This window comes from Magnolia sinica, chromosome 18 (genome assembly GCF_029962835.1).
Source record: "Magnolia sinica isolate HGM2019 chromosome 18, MsV1, whole genome shotgun sequence".
Taxonomy (NCBI): Eukaryota; Viridiplantae; Streptophyta; class Magnoliopsida; order Magnoliales; family Magnoliaceae; genus Magnolia; species Magnolia sinica.
The window spans coordinates 2,342,832-2,365,644 of NC_080590.1; the positions used below are offsets into that span (position 1 = coordinate 2,342,832).

General features: G+C 40.1%; 2 protein-coding genes and 1 non-coding gene across 3 annotated transcripts in view; all 3 read left to right on the forward strand.

The window, feature by feature from the left end:
• The window catches only part of LOC131232564 (protein MODIFYING WALL LIGNIN-1), an 89,755-nt gene that overhangs the window by 44,327 nt on the left and 22,615 nt on the right, over positions 1-22,813 (forward strand). The window lies entirely within an intron of this gene.
• LOC131234237 (small nucleolar RNA R71) lies at positions 624-730 on the forward strand. The gene has a single exon (XR_009165641.1). It is a non-coding gene; the product is annotated as a small nucleolar RNA R71 (small nucleolar RNA).
• On the forward strand, positions 15,899-20,943 carry LOC131232560 (receptor-like protein 56). Its single transcript, XM_058228872.1, has 2 exons — positions 15,899-16,335; positions 19,050-20,943. The coding sequence occupies exons 1-2, from the start codon at positions 15,981-15,983 to the stop codon at positions 20,864-20,866; spliced, it is 2,172 nt and encodes a 723-aa protein (XP_058084855.1). The 5' UTR covers positions 15,899-15,980; the 3' UTR covers positions 20,867-20,943.

Genomic DNA, 22,813 nt, shown 5'->3' on the forward strand with positions numbered 1-22,813 from the left:
ATAAAATCTGTAATTTCCCGCATTGCCTGAGCCAGCTCTTGTATAAAATTTTGAACCGGTTCCTCTTGAGGTTTCACTTGATTTAGATTTTGATTAAAGAAACCTTGAGGCGTAGCCGTTTGTCCATTCCTCTAACTAAAGTTTGGATGATTTTTCCAACCAGGATTGTACGTATTGGAGTTAGGTCCAGTAAAAGGTCTTTGATAGTTGTTTACGGCATTAGCTTGTTCATTCAACACTCCTCGAAAGGCGGTATTGTAGGACAATTTTCAGTTGTATGAATGTTGCAATCACAGATGCCGCAAACAATTTCATTAACCTTATCCTTCTTTCCTTCCATGGCCTTAACTTTCCTTATGAGTGTAGTCACTTTACACTTGAGATCATCCTCTTCTTTCAAGAGATATAATCCACCTTTCTCCTTTAATTGAGTCGGCCTAGACGTGGTGTTTGATTTTGGGTAATAGTCCCAAGATTGTGTTTTTTCAGCCAGACTGTCGAGGCAGTCCCATACCTCGTCGAAATCTTTATTAATGAACTCTCCATTACACATTGTCTCGACCATTTGGCGCATGGAAGATGTCAGTCCATCGTAGAAGAAATTTGTAATGCGCCACGTTTCAAATCCGTGTTGTGGGCATAAACTGACCAAATCTTTGAACCTTTCCCAACATTGGAAGAATGTTTCATCTTCCTTTTGGGCAAAGTTCATGATTGCTTTTCTGAGGATAATCGTCTTGTGATGTGGGAAGAATTTTTTTATGAATTCCCTCTGCATGTCGTTCCATGTGCTAATGGATCTAGGACGCAGTGAATGTAACCACGTCTTAGCTTTCTCTTTTAAGGAAAAAGGAAAGAGTTTCAGCCTGATTGTATCCTCAGATACATTAGGAAAATATAATGTAGCTATAATCTCATCGAACTTTTTCAAATGTAAATATGGACTTTTTGATTCAAGTCCAAGGAATTTGGGAAGGAGTTGGATAAATCCTGGCTTGATGTCCATTTGTCATGTGTTTTCAGAGAAAATCATGCATGAGGGCGTACTCACTCCCGCCGGTTGTAGATAATCTCGTAAAGTACAAGGCGGGGGTGCCTGATACACCTCATTCTCATCTTGGGTATCCTCCACCCTGGGTGGAAGTAGAGGAGGTTGGTCTTCAGCCATAACTTCAATTAACTCAGGGGATTTCTAGTGGTGTCTAGTCCTGCGATGGATAGTCAACCCCTCAATCAATCCTCCTTCAGTCAAGAGACGTCGAGTGTTGTCACGGGCCCACTTGGGCATGAAACACTCGCAGCTCTCAATCAAATTCGAATGAAAAGAAAATCTAAAAAGAAAGAGAGTATTGGAAAGAAATTACCAACTTGAAGTCCCTAAGTTAAAGACCTGCAAAAGAAAACAAACAAGTCAGTTTCTAAAAGAAGAAAAGTCTAAACTAGAAAGTAAATTACTAAAAGAGAACTGAAAAATAGAAAGTAGAGAGAAAGATTACCGAATTAGAAATTTCTACCTTAAAAGCCTACACAATAAGAAAGTTAGTTTCTAAAAAGGAAAGTACCAGAATTAGAGAGTTTCTAAATTTGAGGGAAAGGTGAGTTAGTTTCTAAAATTAGAAAGAATCTCTAAAGAGGGAAATAACTAACCTAGTTTCTAGAAACAAAAGAGGAAAGTTTCTAAAAATAAACTAGTTCCTAAAAATAGAAAAATACTAGAAAATAGAAAATTTTTAAAATTAAAAGAAAGCTTAGAATAAGAAAATTTCTAAAATTCAAACAATAATTCTAAAAATAGAAAAAGTAGAGGAATTAGAAAGGGATTACCAATTTAGAAGTTATTTCAGGATCCTACAAAACAGAAAAACAAGTTAGTTTTAGAAATCGAATAAAAACCTAAAACTAAAGTTAGTCCAATTCTAACCTTAAACTATTTCTAAACCTAATTAATTTCAGAGAATCGCAACCGTCAATCCCCGGCAATGGCGCCAAAAACTTGTTCACTCCCCAAGTGTAGGGTTGTGATATAGTAATAAACTCGGTGAGACCGAGGTCGAATCCCAAGGGACTGATACCTGTACGTTATCTGAAACTAAGTAGAACTAGAACTTAGACTAAGATGTAATCTAAATCAAATAGAATTTAAGGAATAATTGTGGAATAATTATCTAAAACTTTAAACAATTCAGGGAAGGGAAACTAGGGATTCAGAGGATCCACTTGTAGAGATCAGGGAGATCTTATGCCTGCATTAAGAATCATGGAAATTAAACTGAACATCCTCTGATATAATTTTAAAGAGATGAAAGGTATATGAATTAGAATGGATTCCATCACCAAACCATGCCCAGGAGACAAAGTCAACAAAAGAATTAAACTAATTACCAACCAATTAGATGATTATGAAGATTAGGAAGGGTACCGACATCCAACCATGCCCAGGAGACGATGGTGAACAACAGGGCTTCCTGACGTCATAATCAAAATAAGGAAAAAGAAATACTCAAAGCCATTGCAAACCCATTGTAATTTCAGTCACAACAGGCCATTAAAAACTAAAAGTATTCCCATAATAAAATTAAATCAGAAACCCCTTCAATCTAAACAAAAGGCATAAACAACATCTCTCCCATCAGACTACAAGCTTCACCCCTTAGCCCTAGCTAAGGGGTTCAGCCAGACATGGATGGCTGATTCTCTTAAAAATAAATCAAACAAAGTAAAATAAAATAATCAGAAAAATAAAAACAAACTCTCTATCTTCTCTCTCTCTCCCTTACAATCGTCCAAGCCGAGCATGATCTTCCTCCCACGGCTGCCCCTCTCTTTTCTCTTTTTCTTTCTTTTATAGGCCAAAAGGACGTCCGCTCGGAGAGAGCGGAAGCTCCTCACGCACGCTGCTGGAGTTGGAACCGTCCTTTCTTCGCAGTCCGAATCGTAGCAGGAATAGAATTCTTACGTTGTTTTTCCAGTGGGGCCCATTCTTGAATTCAGACAGGAGATCCACTCCGTTCACCAGATTCTCCTCGAAATTTCGACCAGAAATGATCAGTTTTGGATCAGATTCAGCGTGACCCATGGAAGAGATCACCTGCAACAGTTGTAGGACAGTTCGTTTGTGATCATTGAAACCAGCACCTGCGCATGTATGAGTGCATAAAGACAACATGGGTTTGGCTAAAGCGAGCCCCTCTGTATGATGGGCGGTTAAGATCGGACATCTGATCATCACCAGTGGGCCAGGACGATTCGGAACGTCCGATTCTTCCGGACCGCGAAACAGAGTAGCGTCATTGACGCTGTGACGATGGTGGGGCCCACTTCACTGTTGTTTTGAGAAATCCAAGCCGTCCATTAGATTCAGGACGAAGAACTGTTCGGGAAGGGACAGTTTCAGTTTGATTTTGGTGTGGTCCACAAGCCGGTTCAGTCCACCGTCCATCTTCCGTTTGAACTGCCAGGAACCCATCCGTACTGTTTCTTGGAATTTTGTCACCTAGGGCTTGGTAATATGGACCATGGGAATATGATGGACGGTCCAGATCACTGATTTGGATGATTGGTGAGGCCCACTACACAAAAACGGACGGACAGCGTCCGTCCACTGTTTTCCGTGCGCGAGATGGATCGAGTCAGTGGCGCTGACCGATCGTCTCAATTCAGTGCACATCGAGTACACTTATGCACTGTGCACTGGCGATGTCAATGGGGTCCACTCGTGATGTATCTATATAATCCTCTCCGTCCATCTTCTTCCCCTTTTAATTTAAGACGTTGAGTAAAAAACTGAAGCACATCCAGAGATCAGGTGGGCCCCATATCACTGTTTTGGTGACTGATCTGTCAGTTGTGCCACTTCCAGAGGCATTCAATGGCTGAAATTTTACGTATACGGTTAATTTATGGCCCTCAAGCCATGTATGAATTTTTGAGCCAAACAGATGATGGAAACCCAGTGATCTTGCATTCTGGCTGACTTTTAGGCCGCTTGAGCTTCAGTTTCTCGATTTTCGTGGATCCCTGGCGTATAATTCCGTCAATCTTGGTCCCCTGGAGTCCGTCCCTTGCCTTAGTGATTATGGAGTGTCAAATCCATGCATTTAGCACCCCGATCCAGTCTCAGCTCGCAATTCCACCTTGCAATAAAAACATGATTAAAATGGGCTATTAGATGGTACCATGTTCATAAATCCAGGCAATAACTGGGTCTGATATGCAATATTTGACCCTCAATAGGTGACAAGCGTGTTGTACCAATATTAATCGACATAATGGCTTAAACTCAGAGTGTTTGAATAGCCTCACCTTCTTGACTGTCGTAGGGCGTGTTCTGGCCTGTGGAGACCCTGATGGATGGCCTTAATGTCAACTGGAATCCTCATCCTGTATATGTTGAGTACAAGCTATTTGGTTAATCAAATTTGTTTTAGGTTAACGTGGGTTTAAAAAGGTAACACCCGTGTTCCAAGGGTATGGGGTATTATAATGTCTATGCGAAAAAATTCTCTGAAAATTGCCTACACTTGAAGCGGCAGTGTATAACTTCAAGATGACAGAGGATGGAGATTTGGAGGCTCACATCAACAACTTTAATAAATTAGTTTGTAAATTGCTGGATATGGAAGAAGTGATGAAAGATGAAGAATAAGCATATATGTTGCTGAATTTTCTTCCGGCATCTCATGAGTCAGTCAAGGACACAATGTGCATCACGAATAAAACCTTGAGTGTTGACACCGTTATATCAGCTCTTCAAGAGAAGGCTATGAGAAAGCTTAATGTCGACATGAGAATATTTTCTGATGCACTGCTTACAAGGGGTAGGAATTCTGAACAAGGTACAGGTTCTTTAGGTTCTAAATCCAAATCCAAGGACAAGGGCAAATGAAAGGTAAATTGCTGGAACTGTGGGATGGAATGACATATGAAGAAGGATTGTACAAATCCTAAATCTAAGAGAGAAGATTCTGAGGCTTCATACAGGGAGGCCAATGCTGCCACGTCAGATGGATCGAGTGGATGTGATGGTAATATTTTGTCTGTGTCTACGATTAGATAGTCATACGATGATCATAAGGATGAGTGGATGCTAGACACAGGGGCATCTTTTCACATAATTTATCATTGGAGTTGGTTCACCAGTTACAAGGAGTGCGATGGTGGACAAGTGTTTATGGGCAATGACATTGCCTATAATGTTATGGCTGTTGATACAGTGCGCATCAAGATGTTTGATGGGACGGAGCGTACCCCAACTGATGTCAGGCACGTTCCTGATTTGAAGAAGAATCAGATTTCTCTTGGTGTACTTGAGGCAATGGGCTACAAGTTCACAGGTATTGATGGTGTGTTCACTCCCCAAGTATAGGGTTGTGATGTAGTAATAAAGTCGGTGAGACCCAGGTCGAATCCCAAGGGACTGATACTTGTACGTTACCTGAAACTAGGTAGAAATAGAACTAGCCTAAGATGAAATCTAAATCCAATATAAAGTGATGAATAATGGTGAGAGATTAATCTAAAACTTTAGAGAAATCAGAGATAGGAAACTAGGGATTCAGAGGATCCACTTATAAAGATAAGGGAAGCTACCTTGCATTAATTCAATAACACAACTGGTAAGAAGAGATTTGTCAGATCTCTGAACTTCTCATGAATCTAATCATCAATAAATAAGATTGGTGAAGATTTGGAAGTGATCCCGTCACCTAACCATGCCCAGGAGACGATGGCAAACAACAACAATTTACCAATCTCACAGCCAATACTAAGAGAATTGTAAAAGTTAAGAAGGGTTCCATCACCCAACCATGCCCAGGAGACAATGGTGGACAACAGGGCCTCCTAAGTTCACAACCTCACAATGAAAAGAATATACTCAAAGCTATTGCAGATATACTATAATTTGAGTCACAATAAACCATTAAAAACTAAAAGTATTTCTTAATAATTAAGCTAGAATCCAGGAGAATTCAATAAATAGGAATCAAAGCAAAGCAACCATCCTAACCACGCTACAAGTTTCACCTCTTAGCCCTAGTTAAGAGGTTTAGCCTAGCCACATGATTAGGCTAATTCCAAAAATAACATAAACAAAAAGAAAAATAAATAAAAAAATAACTCCACTTTCTGTCTCTGTGCTCCATGTCCAGCCCAAGCTAAGCTTGGATTCCCTTATCCACGTTTTGGAACTCTTTTTATAGCTGCTGGAGTGGTGGAAATCGGATTTGGAAAGTTATCGCACGCGCAACGAAAGCCTTTTTGCAGCCAAGTTCGGGGCTTCATAACTCTCGCGTTCCTTGCATTATTTCTGTAAAATCAACGTCTCTTAGAAGTATTTTGGTTGGCCTACACAATGGACGGTTCAGATCTTCCATAAGATCAAAGATGGTGGGCCACAACCGCTTGAAAACCCGGATTTCGCGGACGTGCGTAACCTTTAGCACGTCCAGCGCTGTCGTGATCGGTGGGCCTCATAGAAGTGTTTTCGGAGAAATCCACCTCGTCCATTAGATTTAGGATGAAATTTTGGTCAGAAATGGATGGTTTTGAACGTCCGTTGATGCGGCCTAGAGGAGAAATCACAATAAAACTACTTTTGAACATTGCAGGGCAGTCTGCTTGTGGCCTCTGTATCGCACGCGTATGTATGCATGGGTGAAAAGTATCAGCATGGTTTTGAAGTGTTCGAGGCTCTCTACAAGATGGACGGCTTGGATCAGTTGTACAGGCGATGTATGGGGCCCACTAACTTCCGTAAGATGGACAGAGTTCGTCCATTACACGGACGCTGGAAACAGGCCATATGCCGATGCTGTGATGTTTGGTGGAACCCTGATCTTTATCAAAAGAGAAATTCACTCCGTTTATTACATTCACGACAAAAAACCATCTAGGAATGGCAGTATTGAATTGATTTCGGTGTGGCCCACGTAGTTTTCTTCTTTGTCATCCAACCTACATTTTCTGAAGATTCACATGTGTACATGTGCATGGGCCAAAAAGGAAAGCTAGGTGATGGTCACGCCCCCCTTCTAGGCACGTTAAATGGTCCAGATCATCAAAATATGATATAGGTAGGACCCACTAGCCAAAAATGGATGGACAATGTCCGTCCGCTGTCCCTGCGTAAGAAGAAGATGGGTCAGCCCGTCTTTGACTGGGTTGACCGTCTGGTGCACGGCCGGTGCGTGTACACTATGTACACGCACTGTACATGTAGGGTCCACTGTGATGTTCGTGAGACATCTGCTCCGTCCATTTGATGTGTCACTCCATTTAAGACGTTAAGAACAAAATTGAAGCATTTTCAGATACCAGGCGGGCCCCAAATCACTGATTTATGGGCTGATCTGTCCGTTGGGCTACTTCCAGAGGGATGCAATGGATGAAATTTGACGTGTACGGTTAGTTTTTGGTCCTCGAGTCATGTATAAAGTTTCGAGCCGAACAGATGATGGAAACCCAGTGATCTTGCATTCTGGCTGACTTTCAGGCTGCTTGAGCTTCAGTTTCTCGATTTTCGCGTATCCCTGGCGTGTAATTTCGTCGATCTTGGTCCCCTGGAGTCCGTCCCTTGCCTTTAGTGCCATCAGAGCGTTAAATCCATGCTTTAAGCTTCCTTTTCAGTCCTACTCGTATATACACTCTGCATCACAAACATGATTAAAGCGGACCATTAAACGGTATCATGTTCGTAAATCTAAGCAATAACTGGGGTCTAATATGTAATATTTGACCCTCAACATGGTGCTCTTAAGGTATCTAAGGGGGCACAGGTAATCATGAAAGCGCAACGACTCAGTAACATGTACAGGTTGATCAGGAGTACTTCAAAAGGTGAAGATGAAATGGTTGTAGTGGACTCCACCTCTGCACGTGTTTGGCATGTTGGGCATGGCCATATGAGTGGGCAGGGCATGAAGGCTGAGACACGCGAATAGAGATAAAGAGCAGGTGGAGCAGCCACCTGTGAGAAGGATCACACGGCATAATCGAAGGATATCGGCGCGATACATGAACGACTCCAATATCGTAGGGGATTTGTCTTCTATTCAGATGGCTCTAGGTGAGCTTGGTGTTGAGAAGTGGAAGGTGACTATGGGCGATGTGATGGACTCGTTGTACCAGATCGACACATGGGAGCTGGTGGAACTTTTAGTGGGCTGGTAAGCGGTTGGATGCATGTGGATTTTCAAGAGTATACAACATAAATACAGAGCAAGGTTGGTAGCGAAGGGTTATGTCAGAGAGAAGGGATCGACTTCTTAGAGATATTCGCGTCGACGGTATAGCTAGTGTCTATTGACGGTATAGCTAGTGTCTATTAGATCCATGATTAGCGCTGGTTGGCCAATGCTATCTCGAATTGGAAGGATGGATGTGGAGTCTGCACTTCTGTATGGAAAATTGGAAGAGCAGATATATATGAATCAACCAGAGCGGTTCGAAGTTAAAGGGGTTAAGAAAAAAGTTTGCAGGAGGTCGTAGTACGACCTATCACCTTGGCAGTGGTTTGATTCCTTCATAGTGAGTTAGGTATTGTATGTTGATGACCTGTAGATCGTCAATCATGTCATGTCTGGAATCAACGTACTAAAGACTCAGTTAAGTGGGACATTCAAGATAAAGGATCGGAGGGTTGCAAAGATGGTTCTCAGCATTGACACTGAAAGAGGAGTAGGTTTTGGTAATTATAAGTAGAATACCTTGGGTAGGTATTGATCAAGGATGTCATGGACTAAGCAAAGCCGGAAAGCGTTCCCTATGTGTCTCTCCTCAAGTTTTTCTCAGGATATGTCCCAAAACAGATGGGGAAAAGCAGGATATATTTCATGAACCTTATTCGAATGCGATTGGCAGTGCATGTCATGGTCTGTATTAGACTGGTTATTTTACAAGCTATCAATGTTGTGAGCAAATAATCTGGCAAGCAATATTTGGTAACGGTGAGATAGTAAGAAGACAACGTCTTTCCTTTTGAGAAGACAGGAGCAAAGGTGGTCGGGCACGTGGATTCTAATCCGGCAAACATGCTCACCTAAAACGTTCTTGCAGAGAAGTTGAAGTTTTGTGTAACTTCTCAGGGCTTGGCGATGGTGAAAAAGGATGGAGTATACACGAGAAGCTATGATATAATGCAGAGATAAGAGAAGAGGTCAAGAAGCTACACGGTTGAAGATTGAAGACATAGTGGAGATTGTCGTAAAACAGATGTCTTAAATCTGTAATTCACTCCGCTACTCGACCAGTGATGCAGAGATAAGAGAAGAGCTCAAGAAGCTACACGGTTAAAGATTGAAGACATAGTGGAGATTGTCGTAAAACAGATGTCTTAAATCTGTAATTCACTCCGCTACTCGACCAGTCGAGGCCCGCTCGACTCGAAGTCCAGCATGTATATATTTTGGTTGCTTGGGACGCTTAACGAGTCGAGGGTCAGGCTCGACCGGTCGAGGGTGCCCTTCGACCAGTCGAAGCCTTAGCTTGACTAGTCGAAGGTTACGCATATGGTAGGCGGATTTTGCGCAGATTGCGTAAATTTGAAACGGTTTCAAGTAAGTGCGTAAGTGGAGTTTCCTAAACTATAAATAGGGGTCCCTAGGGCTATTCTAAGAGATTTTAAGGCTTCCTAAAGGTTTTCTAAGGGTTTCTAAAAAGGTTTTAGTGTTATCAAAGGGTGTAGCAAGGGTGAGATTCGAGGTTGTTCGAATCGGGTAAGTCCTCTCTCTTTGTAATTTCTATTTCATAGTGGATTTCTGTCACTTTGTTCCGTGATTTTTTCCTACAAGGGTTTTCTACGTTAAATCTTTGTATTCTCTTGTGATTGCTCGTTGCTCTCGGATTGCTATCCTAGATCTAGATCTGTGTGATTCCGCGGCATAAATCCCCAATAGCGTTCTTAGATTTAGATCTGCTTCATTTTTGAGTTATATGATTTAAAATGAGCTGACAAAAGGATAGACAACATAGATATATACACGCATACATCAAGGTCGGCCCCACGGTGAGGGTCCTACATCGCTAGCTCGGGGTCACAGCTAAGTTGACGCAGGGAAGGACGTGAGGTCGAGCACTGTCTTCGTCAGGAGGATAACTGTTCCAAATCCACAGAACTTCTCTGGACTCACAAAGTCGATATATACATGCATACATCAAGGTCGGCCCCACGGTGAGGGTCCCACATCGCTAGCTCGGGGTCGTAGCTAAGTTGATACAGGGAATGACGTGAGGTCGAGCACCGTCTTCTTCAGGAGGATAACTATTCCAAATCCACCGAACTTCTCTGGACTCACAAAGATTTCTCGAATCCACGAGAAAAGAAAGAAGAAAATAGAAATAAATTCTAGAAAATTCATAATAATTTGATTAATGATGAAAAACAAGATTACACCCTTTTAAATAGGGGTACTAAGCCAAAGAAGAAGTTTTGGAATCAAACTACAACTAAAACTCCTATAATTCGCAACTTACATAGTCTTGATATCGTGATGTGTACTAGTGTGTCAGGTTTTTGGCCAAAAATAGCGTCTTATTTGGTTTCACCACATTGTTCTCCTAATTATTTTAAGCACTTTTGATGTTGGGCGCAACTCTTAAATAGTAAAAACGAAATTAAAACATGAATTCCACCGTCGATAGGATGATATTTTGTAAATTCGGCATGGGCAACCCGGCGTAGTAGGGTTGGGTGGCTAAAGTAGCTCATCCTACCCCAAAATCATATATGGTATGTCTGATGACTCATTTTGGTTTGCGAGATATGTCCGGTTTAAGTTCTGACGGTCTATATCACTTTTGTCGTTGACAGAGCTTTCTTTATCCATCTTGGCCATAAAATTGTCCGAGATCCGTTCTACCTCATAAGTCACTTGGACGAGGGAGGTTGCATTCTCTATACGCAAAAAGGAGAGTCTCCCCATGTAAAGAAGGAAATTCTCTCCACCATTCGACCCGTTCTACCTCATAAGTCGCGTCGACGAGGGAGGTTGCATTCTGTCTACGCAAACAGGAGAGTCTCTCCGTGTAAAGAAGGGAATTCTCTCCACCAATCGACGCTGAAGTGAATGAGAGAAAGAGAGATCTTCTCACCTCGTCCTAAATTCTCTCGTTAGTCCACATCCGTCAACAACAAAATCAAAATAATGAAATAAAAATTTCAAAGAATCAAATCTAATCACATCTTAACTATGCTTTCAAAGATAATAAAGAGAGGTTAAAACTGTCCAATCGTATTGACTTATAAGGGGAAGCGGATTGACTGGTGTACCACAAACCACCGTGCGAAAACGAGAGCTGATGCTTCTCGACCTCCGAGTTGTACAAACGGTTCAAATGAAATCAAAGTTAAATTGGCCCCAAAATGTTGTATTTATTATATCCACACCGTTTATCCACTTGACGAGATCATTTTAGAGGATGAGACCAAAAATGAGTCATATCCAAACCCCAAGTGGACCACACAATAAATAGCAGCGGAAGCAATGATTCTCACTATTAAAACATTCTTAGGGCCCAACATTTATTTTCCATCAAATCTATTTATAAGGTCGCGTGGACCTGAATGAAGATGAAAAACAAACATCATATTCATCCAAAACTTCCATAACTCCACGAGGGTTTCAACGGTTGATGATTTTTTTATTTTTATTTTTAGACACGCACACACCTCCCCCACACACTCACCCCATGGTGGGATTTCACCACATGTGGATACTCGAACCCTTGACCGGGTGTTGAAACTTCAGAGAGTCTACCACTGGAGCAAGATCGTCGGATTTTTGTGTTGTAGTTCACTTGATATTTGGACCTGTCTTATTTTTTTGCCTCAAGCTTTACAAGAATGTAGCCAAATGGGCAGACGGTTTAAATGTAAAACATACCTCATGGTGGACCCATAGAACATGGTGACGTCAGCACACCAGCCAGGTGAGTGTGGTAGACCTCCGCTTCCGAATGAATGATACCTACCATCAGACCGCTCAACAGTGGGCCCCAGTCAATGTCAAATGCGTCTTGGACCTTCTGTCAGTTACCTCAACGACCAAAACTCCCTAAAGATCATCCTCATCTAGTTTATTCAAGACCTTTATTTTTATTTTTATTAATTTTATGTAAGCTCTCTCACTCTCAATATCTAACTCCCTTTCTTACATTAATCTTTAAAATCTTAACACTAACATAGACGTTGGTGGTTAAAAAATAGAATTAGCTAGATTTTGAATCCTTTAATTTCAATTCATTATTTCACTCTATTTGGCTATTTCACTTTTCTTTAGGTCTATGCCAAATAATGTTTTAAAGCATTCATGGAATTTTCATTGCTGTCTGTGTTCTCTGTTATTAATTATGGAAATTTGTTCTTCTGGAAGCTCATGGCCCAGGCTAGCTAGCAAGTTTGAGTCTCGTGCCAAGCCCCGTGGATTATTTTTTTAAGCCTGTTTGACTGGCCGATGCTTGTCTTTTGTTTTGATCCCAGTCCTAGTCCCAACAGTACCTAAGAAAAGAGCATTAAACCATGAAAGGTTAATTTAAGAAAAGAAAACGAAGGCCACCTTCAAAGAGTCATTAGCAGCAGTGATTTTACCAATGGGAACATTTTTAGTGGGACGGCCATCAGTTAGGACCACACCATGGATGCATGCCCCAAATGTCACCTGAACAGAATGGTGCTTACCTTACAACTTTTACCCCACAGAGAGACAATTTTTTGAATTATTCGTGTATTGTATCCACATCGGTGACCATGATGCATGATACGGTACATATTGTTTCTCCTGGTATGTAACATCCATTTTTTTAAAAATAAAATAAAATAAATTTTTCTTGAAATGTCATCTCACATTATTCCAAATCTCCAACGTATCTGGTATTCTCCTCTCTCTCTCTCTCTCTCTCTCTCTCTCTCTCTCTTTTAGGACGTTTGATTTTTAAGATCTTGTGTAAATAGCCTTGAAATGGGTAATTATTACTAGAGGTGGGCATTGAGTCAAGTCAGACCGGATTAGGTCCAACTCAACTTGATCTGATTTTTCAAGAACTTGGCCCGAACTCGATCCGATCTGGGACGGAATCCAACAGGGCTGACTCGATCCGATCCGAATCCTTGCTTGCCTAACCCGAACCGAGTCTGACTCGGTCTGGGAAACCGAATCAAATCGAATCAAGTTTAGTCTAGGGAGAGAAAGGAGGAGAGAAAGGAGGAGAGAAGGAAGGAGAGGAGGGAAATCGGGAGAGAAAGAGGGAGAGAAAAGAGGAGAGATGGGTGGGTGCGGCGCCTCCTTTGGGTAGAGAAAAAGGGGTTAGGGTTCGTTCGGATTTTGGATCGAATCGATCTAAATTGACCACGATCCGAACTTGATCCGATGTACAATTGGATTTGAGTGGCCCTACTCGATCCGCACCAATCCAGGCCTTCGGTTTGGTTCAGATTGGGTTGGATTCGCTAGATCGGGTCGGATTCTACCCTGCTCTAATTATTACCATTTCACCCGTTTGAAAATCCATGGAAGTTTCTACATTGGGAACCGGTCCAAAAGAGCTAATTTAAATTTGTGGACCCCAAGGTAGTGTACGTATATGATATATTCATTCCGTCCATCCGTTTTACTACAATATTTTGAGGCATTAGCCGAAAAAAGAGGATGATCCAACACTCAAATGGGCCACACCAAAAGAAACAGTGGCCCTAAGATGTTTTTAATGGTAAGTGTTCGATTCCCTTTTTCCTGTGGCATGGTAGCTTTGGATATACCTCATTTTATGGCTCATGCCATAAATTCATTAGGCATAATAGATGAACAGTGTGGATAAGTGACATGCATCACGGGGGGACTCACAAATATGTTGTAGCCTTCTTAATTTTTGCATAAAAAAGCACCGGTCGAATCAAACATTACAAGATTATCAAAGCGAGAGTAAAAATAAAAAAATAAAAATTGTAAAAAAAATTAATATGAAAGAAAGTGAAAAGAGTCTTTTAGAATTCGTCTATTCATATTAGCACAATGATATTCCGTTTGTTTTCTTTATACAATCATTTAATTCAGTATTAATATACACCTTGGATACATTGAATCAATCATTCATTCATTGTGTACGTCTAATTCAATAATGTAAAAATGCTTTGGAGTTAATGTGCAGAATGTAAATTTTTCTCATGAATGACAGCTATTAATACAATCTATATAATAAGTGGGTTTTCTAAGACTCAAGCATCTAATGATTACAAGAATTAAGCTCATTCAACATCTCAATGGACCGTACCAATAATGAATTTACAATTTTTTCTTAATTTAAGAAAATTAAATTAATACTAGAAAAATAATTCTCTGCATAATGTACAATTTGGCATAAATAATTATATGACATAATTTAAAACATGTGATTAAATCATTATTGTTCATCACATTTCTAATAATAAAATTAATTAAAATCTTAAATTTAACCTTGGACGTGCCTCAATTTTGATCTCATATTTGAACTGATCTATCAAAATGGATAGACGGTGTTGATAAAACCCATACATCACGATGGGCCATAAGGAGCCCATGCATAGACTGAGTCTCTTTGGGAAGGTGCAGGACGTAAGGGGCGCGGATTGGATACTGACAAGATCAGTAGCTAAATCGCTACTGAAGTGATGTCACCAAGCTCTGTGGACCCCACCGTGATGCATGTATTGTATCCATACCAAAAAACCATTTTTAGATATCGTTTTATGGCATTACAAAGAAAATGAGATAGATCCAATTTTCAGGTGGACCCACCATAGAAAACCGTGGGTGTGATGATGTATTTTTGAGATCCTTCCTATTCATAAGTTAATATAGAGATAGATGAAGTGAAAACAAAAATATCAGCTTCATCGGAGACTACTGTGGCTCCTAAGAAGTTTTGAACAGTGGATGTCACTGTCCCTACTATTTTCCATGGTGGGGTCCACTTGAACTTTAGATCTATCTCATTTTCTTTGTAATTCCGTAAAACTATCTCTAAAAATGGTTGGACAGTATGGATACAACACATGCATTACGGTGGGGTTGGGGTCCACAGAGCTTGGTGACGTCACTTCAGTGGCAGTTTGGCTACTGACCTTGTCAGTATCCAATCCGCACCCGGACGCAAGACGGGATTTCTAAAGAAAAGATAAAAAAAACCAAAACAGCGTGCCGTGTTGATTCAGGTGCATGCTGTTGCTGCGGCTGTTCATGGTACATAAAAGGAAGCGGATTCCTAGTGTACCTAACACCAGCTATATAGCTGCTATACGGACGTTAGTAAGTTCCGTAGATCTGATTATGAGACATGTGTTTTATCCAAACCGTCCATACATTTTTCAAAGCTCGTCTTAAGGCTTGAGACGAAAAATAAGACAGCTATAGCTTTCAAGTGGACCACACTGCAAAAACCAGTGGAGGATTGAATTTCTACCATTGAAACCATTTTTGGGGTTACGGACGTTTTGGATCAATATGAAATTTTTTCTCCCTCTTCGTTCAGGTATTTTTGACCTTATGAAAAGATTGGATGTAAAATAAACGTTATAGTGGGCCTTAAAAAAATTTTATCGGTGAAAATCATTATCTCTGCTGCTATTTATGGTGTGGTCCAGATGATCTTTACTTATAATTCATTTTTTGGATGATGCTCTATGATGATGTCTAAAAATAGATGAACGGTATAGATATAATAAATACATCACTGTGAAGCCCATGTAACTTTGATCTCCTTTGAACCGTTCGTATAACTCGGAGCTCGAGGTGCGTCAGTGCTCGTCTTTGCACGACACGTACCTACAGCAGCTATATAGCTGGTGTGAGGAACACCAGCCAATCCGCTTCCTATAAAAGGAGTGTAAAGGGGCATCATTTCCAATACATCATAGACAACCTCCCTTAATGTGCTTAATCACGCACTAATCTCCCTTGTTAAGCAAGCTTAGTGCGGTTAATCACATATTTTTTTAAAAAAAGGTCTCTATCATGGCTGCACTTAACTTAGATAATTTTCTAGTGTTGTTTGTGTGTGTTAGCTGGTGGTTTTTTGGATGTGAAGCATGTTTGGAAAAAGAAAGGGTAGCTCTCCTTCAAATCAAAGATTCTATAAACCATCCAAACGGCTCCGCTCTTTCAGGTTGGGCCAGAGACGACTGTTGCCGATGGGAGTCGATTGAATGCAATCCCTCCACATCTCATGTCGTCCAAATCAATATTTTTGATACAAGGGATGAGGGATTGGGTACTTGGTATCCCAACGTTTCATTGTTTATGCAATTCGAGGAATTGAAACAAGTCCGTTTGGGTGGGAACCAGATCGGCGGACGGAATTTACTCCAAGGTAATGCTTTTTCCTTTCAGATTAAATCTTCTTTCAATTTACTGTTACCTTTTATTGAGAGAGATTTTCTGTCCTTTGTGAATCCATCCATAACTACACTTTAAACCTGAGCAAAGAGAAGAGAGGAGAGAGTGAGTTCCATATCTCTATCCATTTGGGTCAGATTTGATGATCCAGCCGTTGATCGTTGATCATATCCGATGGGTCATTCTAAAAATCAAGCAAAGGGTAGATCCATTAGATCCTGCGAGTTTTCCTTGATTGGTCTTTACTAGCGGCTGACATCTCACTAGTCCAAACTGATGAGGCATGAACAGCCCCTATCTGCGAAAAATCCTGATTCTTCAACTGGTGGGAAGCTAATAAAATGGTTTTTAAAGAAAATTGAATAAACAATCCACAATTGATGGAGAGCCAAAGTTGTATGGATACGAATGTCGAATATGGGTGAATTTTAGGGGGGAGTTTTGATCCAAAGTAAGTTACTATAGATGGATCCTTACTCTTGCTCGGGTGGTAGATTCTCGGGAGTTTCAACACCCGGTCAAGGGTTCGAGCATCCATAGGTGGTGAAATTCCACTCGCGTGAGTGTGTGGGGGTGTGTGTGCGTATGTTAAAAAAAAAAAAAGTAAGTTACTTTAGATAAGTTATGTATGAGTTATGACACAAGTAGCTTATCTTGGTTTTTACTCATTCAATAAATAAGTATGTTTGTTAAACAGGACAGTTATAAACTAAAAAGTAGAGAAGCATGAGTTATGACACAAGTAGTTTATCTTGGTTTTTACTCATTCAATAAATAAGTATGTTTGTTAAACAGGACAGTTATAAACTAAAAAGTAGAGAAGCATGAGTTATGACACAAGTAGTTTATCTTGGTTTCTACTCATTCAATAAATAAGTATGTTTTTTAAACAGGAGAGTTATAAACTAAACGGTAGAGAAGCATGTTTGATTTTCAAGGCCAGGTGCATTTATCCCTTAAGTCTATTTGGTTTTCAAAGTCACTTGGAATTAAATGATACTCAACTCAGGGGTATGCAAGTATACTCCGAAAATGGTAAAATGATTATAGTCGTATACCCTCAAGTCAAGGATCATTCAATTTCATATTGTGCAATGCTCGGATAGTGAGTTCTATAGCAATGGTATTCGCTTTGTGCCAGCCAGATCCATGGTCCAGTGATCCAGGACGTTGAAATGATGGTGCACAATGTGGATGGTCCCAAAAAAAAAAAAAAAAAATCTCTGCTTGAAAGATCCAGTACATCAAATACTTGGTCTCTCTCGTGGGTGTAAAACATAGCTTTCTTAATCATCTATTTAATAGATACAAGTTTGTTGTGCGGATACCTTGGATTCTGTGAGTTTGAGAGATGAAGCAGGACTTTGTCCGTTGGACCAACCGAACTATGTTCAGTCCAACCTACAGAGTGCAGGATTTCTCAAGAGCAGACAAGAACTTTGTTGGTCCGAGTCAATCCAATGAACAGTGAGTTCGGTCCAACCGATGGTGAGTTCGGTTCGACCGACAATCATTGACTTTATTATGCGGTTTTACACAAGTTGGATTATTCAAGTCCTAATTCGATTAGGGCATTAAGGAGATGAGTGTTTTCTCTTATAAGGCAGTAGTTTTACAGGTTGAGAGGGTTTTCTATACTTGTAAGAACTTAAGAATGAATTTTCTCAAGGGATATGGGTTTTCCTAGGGGATGTGCATTGGACGGAGAGATCCGATTGATTCTCTAGTCAAAGAAATGGAGTAGTTTAACTCGAAGGTTTTAATTATGGTGGAGATCTCCGTTGCTTTGTGCTTTGATTTTTCTTGCAAATACTTTTCATGTAAAATCATGTGTTTGTGACTATTTTATAGGTTATTTCTAATTTAATTGTTCTATTTTCTTTGAATGTGCTTCCGCAAAAGTGCATAATTGATAATAGTATTAGATTTGAATTTTTAATATATAGAGTTAATCCAAGCTTGTTGTGGGCTCAAAATTACAACACAGTTGAAAGGGTAAGATTATTCCATGTAAGATTTGTTGTTGCAAGGGCCATCTAGAATCTTGCTGGCCGTATCAGTGGCTAGGATTGCTAAATAGAACCTACAAACTTAAAACCTGAACTTGTAGAGATTGTCAAGCTGAGCATTATACCACCTTTCCTACTAGAACAGATGCCACTCACGCTGTGGCAACACATATGTTGCAAAGGAAGACGATTATACCACAGCACTTGCTTGTCTCTTGACTCCCGACTTTTTACTGAAATTACTGAAAATCTTTGGCCTTTTTCAGTAAATAAGTAACTTATAATTAATAATTAACTAAACTTATTTTAAATAAGTAGCTTTTTAATTATTGAGGTCAGTAAATAATTTATTTATTTATTTTTTTTTAAAAGTTACTTTTGTAACTGCATCCAAACGGGCCCTTAATGACTTAACCTAACTTAAGAGGATCCAACTTGCAACCCTACCTGTACCGAATTCCAATTGGCTTTAGGTTGACCTGAACCCAAGTTGCACCCCTAGCTTTAATAAATCTTCATGGATCAGTCTTCAAATTAAAGACCATCATGAGCTTGGATGGGCTTAGGCTGGTATAACATTATGTGGGCTTGATATGGACTGAACTCATCCTAGCCCAAGCCCAGCCCATTAACACCTCCCAAAAAAAAAACCTAACTTTTTTTATTAACTCTTTTGCAGCATTCTGTGAATTGAAGCAGTTGGAGCATTTGGATCTCTCCAACAACTCCATCGAAGGCAGTATTCCTCCCTGCTTGGGTAACATGAATTCCCTAAGAAGTCTCCTTCTGTCTCAAAACCAATTCCGAGGGAGAATTCCTTCCATTTTCAGGAACCTGACCGCAATCGAGGAGATTGATATCTCATATAACAATTTTGATGGGGTGCTTCCATTTTCCTTGTTTGCCAACCTCTCCAATCTCAGCTTCCTCAGCATTTCCAACAATAACCAATTAACGGTTGATACCGAGTTCCCAATGTGGGTCCCATCTTTCCAACTCCATAGCCTGTACTTGTCAAATTGCAACCTCAACAAAGGTAGTGGCGGCGGCATCCCAACCTTTCTCTCTACCCAAAACTCCTTAATAACCTTGGATTTATCCCACAACTCACTTGTTGGGATGCTTCCATCCTGGCTATTCTACAATGCTACTTCATACCTGCGTCTAAGGGACAACAAATTAAGTGGTCCATTTCCATGGCCAAACCAGAACACAACTTCAAACCTCATCGAACTCGATATGTCAGTCAATCATGTCTCTGGACCACTTCTTGATAACATCAGCGCCCTTTTTCCTAGAATACGCCGTTTCAATGTTTCTACCAATGCTTTGCATGGCAGCATCCCCTCATCCTTTGCAGACAGAACTGATTTGGAAACCCTGGATATGTCCCACAACAAGTTATCAGGAGAAATACCACATGGCTTTATGAAAAATGGCACTTCATTGATCTACTTGAATCTGTCAAACAACACCTTAAAAGGGGAGATACTCCAAAGAGATTCCAATATGATGAATTTAAGATTCTTGCGACTTCATAGTAATGAATTCACTGGAACGGTCCAACCGAGCCTATCCAACAGTCCCAAATTACTACTATTGGACATTAGAAATAACCTCTTGTCAGGTGATATTTCAAACTGGTTGCCTATTCTTCCGAGCTTGGGCGCACTCCTCTTAAGCCAAAATCATTTCCAAGGCCAGGTACCAAAGCAATTGTGTCAAATGCAAAATCTCCAGTTCTTGGATCTCTCTGATAACAGACTATCAGGAGACATTCCCACTTGCTTCAAGAACATCACATTTTGGACGAAAGAATCAAAAACTTCAAACTATGACAGGGGTAAGCGTTCAGGTTTTCAACAAACCGACGGGCTTATGGTCGATTTCACCACAAAAGGTAGATTGTACACTTATGAAGGTGTGCCCCGCTCATTGATGATTGGAATCGATTTGTCATCAAACCAATTAATGGGTAGCATTCCACCTGAAATAGGAGACTTGAAAGTAATACGATCACTCAACTTGTCTAATAACCTTCTAACGAACCCAATTCCGACAACGTTTCGAAACTTGGACAATTTGGAGAGTTTAGATCTTTCACATAACAAGCTGAGTGGGGAAATTCCTCCTGAGATCATTCGACTAAACTTTCTTTCTACTTTCAGTGTCGCATTCAATAATTTATCAGGAGAAATCCCATCAGGCCTTCAATTTCACACATTTGATGAAAGTAGCTATGTGGGCAATCCAGGTCTATGTGGGAAACCACTAGAAAGAAATTGCTCATCAAACATTCCAACAGAGAAAGAAGAACAAGAAGAAGAAGAAGAAGAATCTAGATTTGTCGATGGTCATTTCTTTTTCTATTTGTTTCTGGCTTGTTCATATGCTGTTGGATTTTGGGGTTTTATCGCCTTTCTTCTATGTAATGAGTCTTGGAGGCATACATTTTTCAGGACCATCAGTCGCTATATTGTGTACTGCTATGAATAGATTTTTGAGTCTTGACTCTGAAAAGTCGTTACCATTGATTAAATAAACATGAATATATATAGTTGCTTGTTACCCTCTCTAATAACCAACATTTCTTACTACTGTGTTTGCATTTTGAATTGAAAGGGGTGGCGTGGCATACTTCTTCTGGGTTGCCATATGGTAGAGACATCGATGCTAGGGTCCACATGGTGGACGATCCAGATCCAGATCCACCTTTCCCCTAAATGCAAGTGGATTGTGCTAGTAGTGAAAGATGGGTTTGAACCCCCTCCCTCCCTTCATCAAAGTGTTGTCTTCAGAGGGATGGGCAGTCTACGGTGTGTCCCTTATGTTAGATGGTCCAAATCAATGATATATCCAACCTTCTATTACAATCATATGGACAGTCCTTTATCCCACCCATCGATCAGATGGCTAGGATCATCCCATCAAAGTGACTTCTGAGAGGAACGGGCGATCACAGGTAGGTCCACATAGACAATCCAATGAATGAACCTTCTATAGTATAATCAATATGGGCCATCCACTTTCTTTATCATAGATCGAATGGTTAGGATCATGCAATCAAAATGACTTTTAAGAGCAAAGGACAATTAAAAGCGAGCCCCTCACATGATAGATGGTACAGATCGATGATTATACCTTCTTTATTATAAACCAATGTGGACCATCCTTTTTCCTAGCTATTAATCGATGGCTAGGATCATCCAAACAAGTGACTTTTATGAGTAACGAGCAACCAAGGGTGGGCCCCTTAATCCAAATCAATGAATGAGCCATCTTTAATATAATCAATGTGTACCATTCATTTTCCTAACCAACTATCCAATGAAAGTGGCTTGGGAATTGGGATGACACACAATCAAGACAGTGGAAATCAACTGTCCAAATATAATAGAAGTGAGCCATCCATCTTCTTAGTTATTGACAGATGGATAGGATCACTGGATTAAATATGACATTTATGAGCCATCCACATGATGGACAATCCAAATCAATGATTAGACTTTTTCTATTGTAATTAATATAGACCATCCATTTTTTGAGTACTTGATCGGATGGTTGGACCATCCCATTAAACGAATGTTTTGAATGGAATGCAATCAAAGCTATGCCTAATACAATCTAGGACGTCACTAATTAGACCTTTTCTAGTAAAATAAATAGGCAACATCCATTTCTTATCCATTGATCAAATCATTAGGATATCTAATTAATCTTAAGAGTGATCAGCATTAAACGGTAGATAGAGAAGATGGACAACATAGATTCATGATAAGAACTTTTATAGCCAAATAAATATTGGCCATGCACTTCCCATCCATGGCAAAATGGTTAGGATCATCAAATTAGAGTAATTTTTTGGGAGGGTAGACAATAAAAAGTGGGCGCCACACAGCCAATGGTCCAGACCAGAGATGAGCTTTTCTAGTATAATCAATATCAACCGTCCATTTTTTGGTTTCATTTTTTGTCAAGTTATGGAACAGAAAAGCAACTTAAGAGGGGTGTCTAATCAAAGGTGGGCCTTACATGATAGATGGAACAAATCACTTATCAAACTTCTGCTAGCTATAATAATTATGTACCATCCATATCCTGTCCGATGATAGGATGGTCCAACCTATCATCAGATAACTAGTTGAATGTGTCCTTGATCATTCGTTGCCCGTGATTTTCAACAATAAATTTGGTTTAGTTGTTCGTCCATCTCAACAATCAATTTGGGTGATTTGAAGTATATGATTGAATTTCAAGTAAAAGGGCCGGGCCGTTCCAAATTGCTTGAATCAGTCCAATCATTAATTTGAATTGTCCATCATAATAGCCCCCCATTTGATTAACTTTTCCTCTAAATTGCGAAATTGTAATTTTTGCCCAGGATACCAGACATTCACAATGTTAAAAGGTTAATAATAATAATATGATTTAAGATAGGTCAGC

What these genes read in the sequence shown, in the direction of transcription:
- LOC131232560 (XM_058228872.1), top strand. Translation starts at nt 15,981, where the DNA reads ATGGCTGCACTTAACTTAGATAATTTTCTAGTGTTGTTTGTGTGTGTT. An exon ending in CGGACGGAATTTACTCCAAG is followed by an intron (nt 16,336 to 19,049) that starts GTAATGCTTTTT and finishes ACTCTTTTGCAG; the next exon opens with CATTCTGTGAATTGAAGCAG.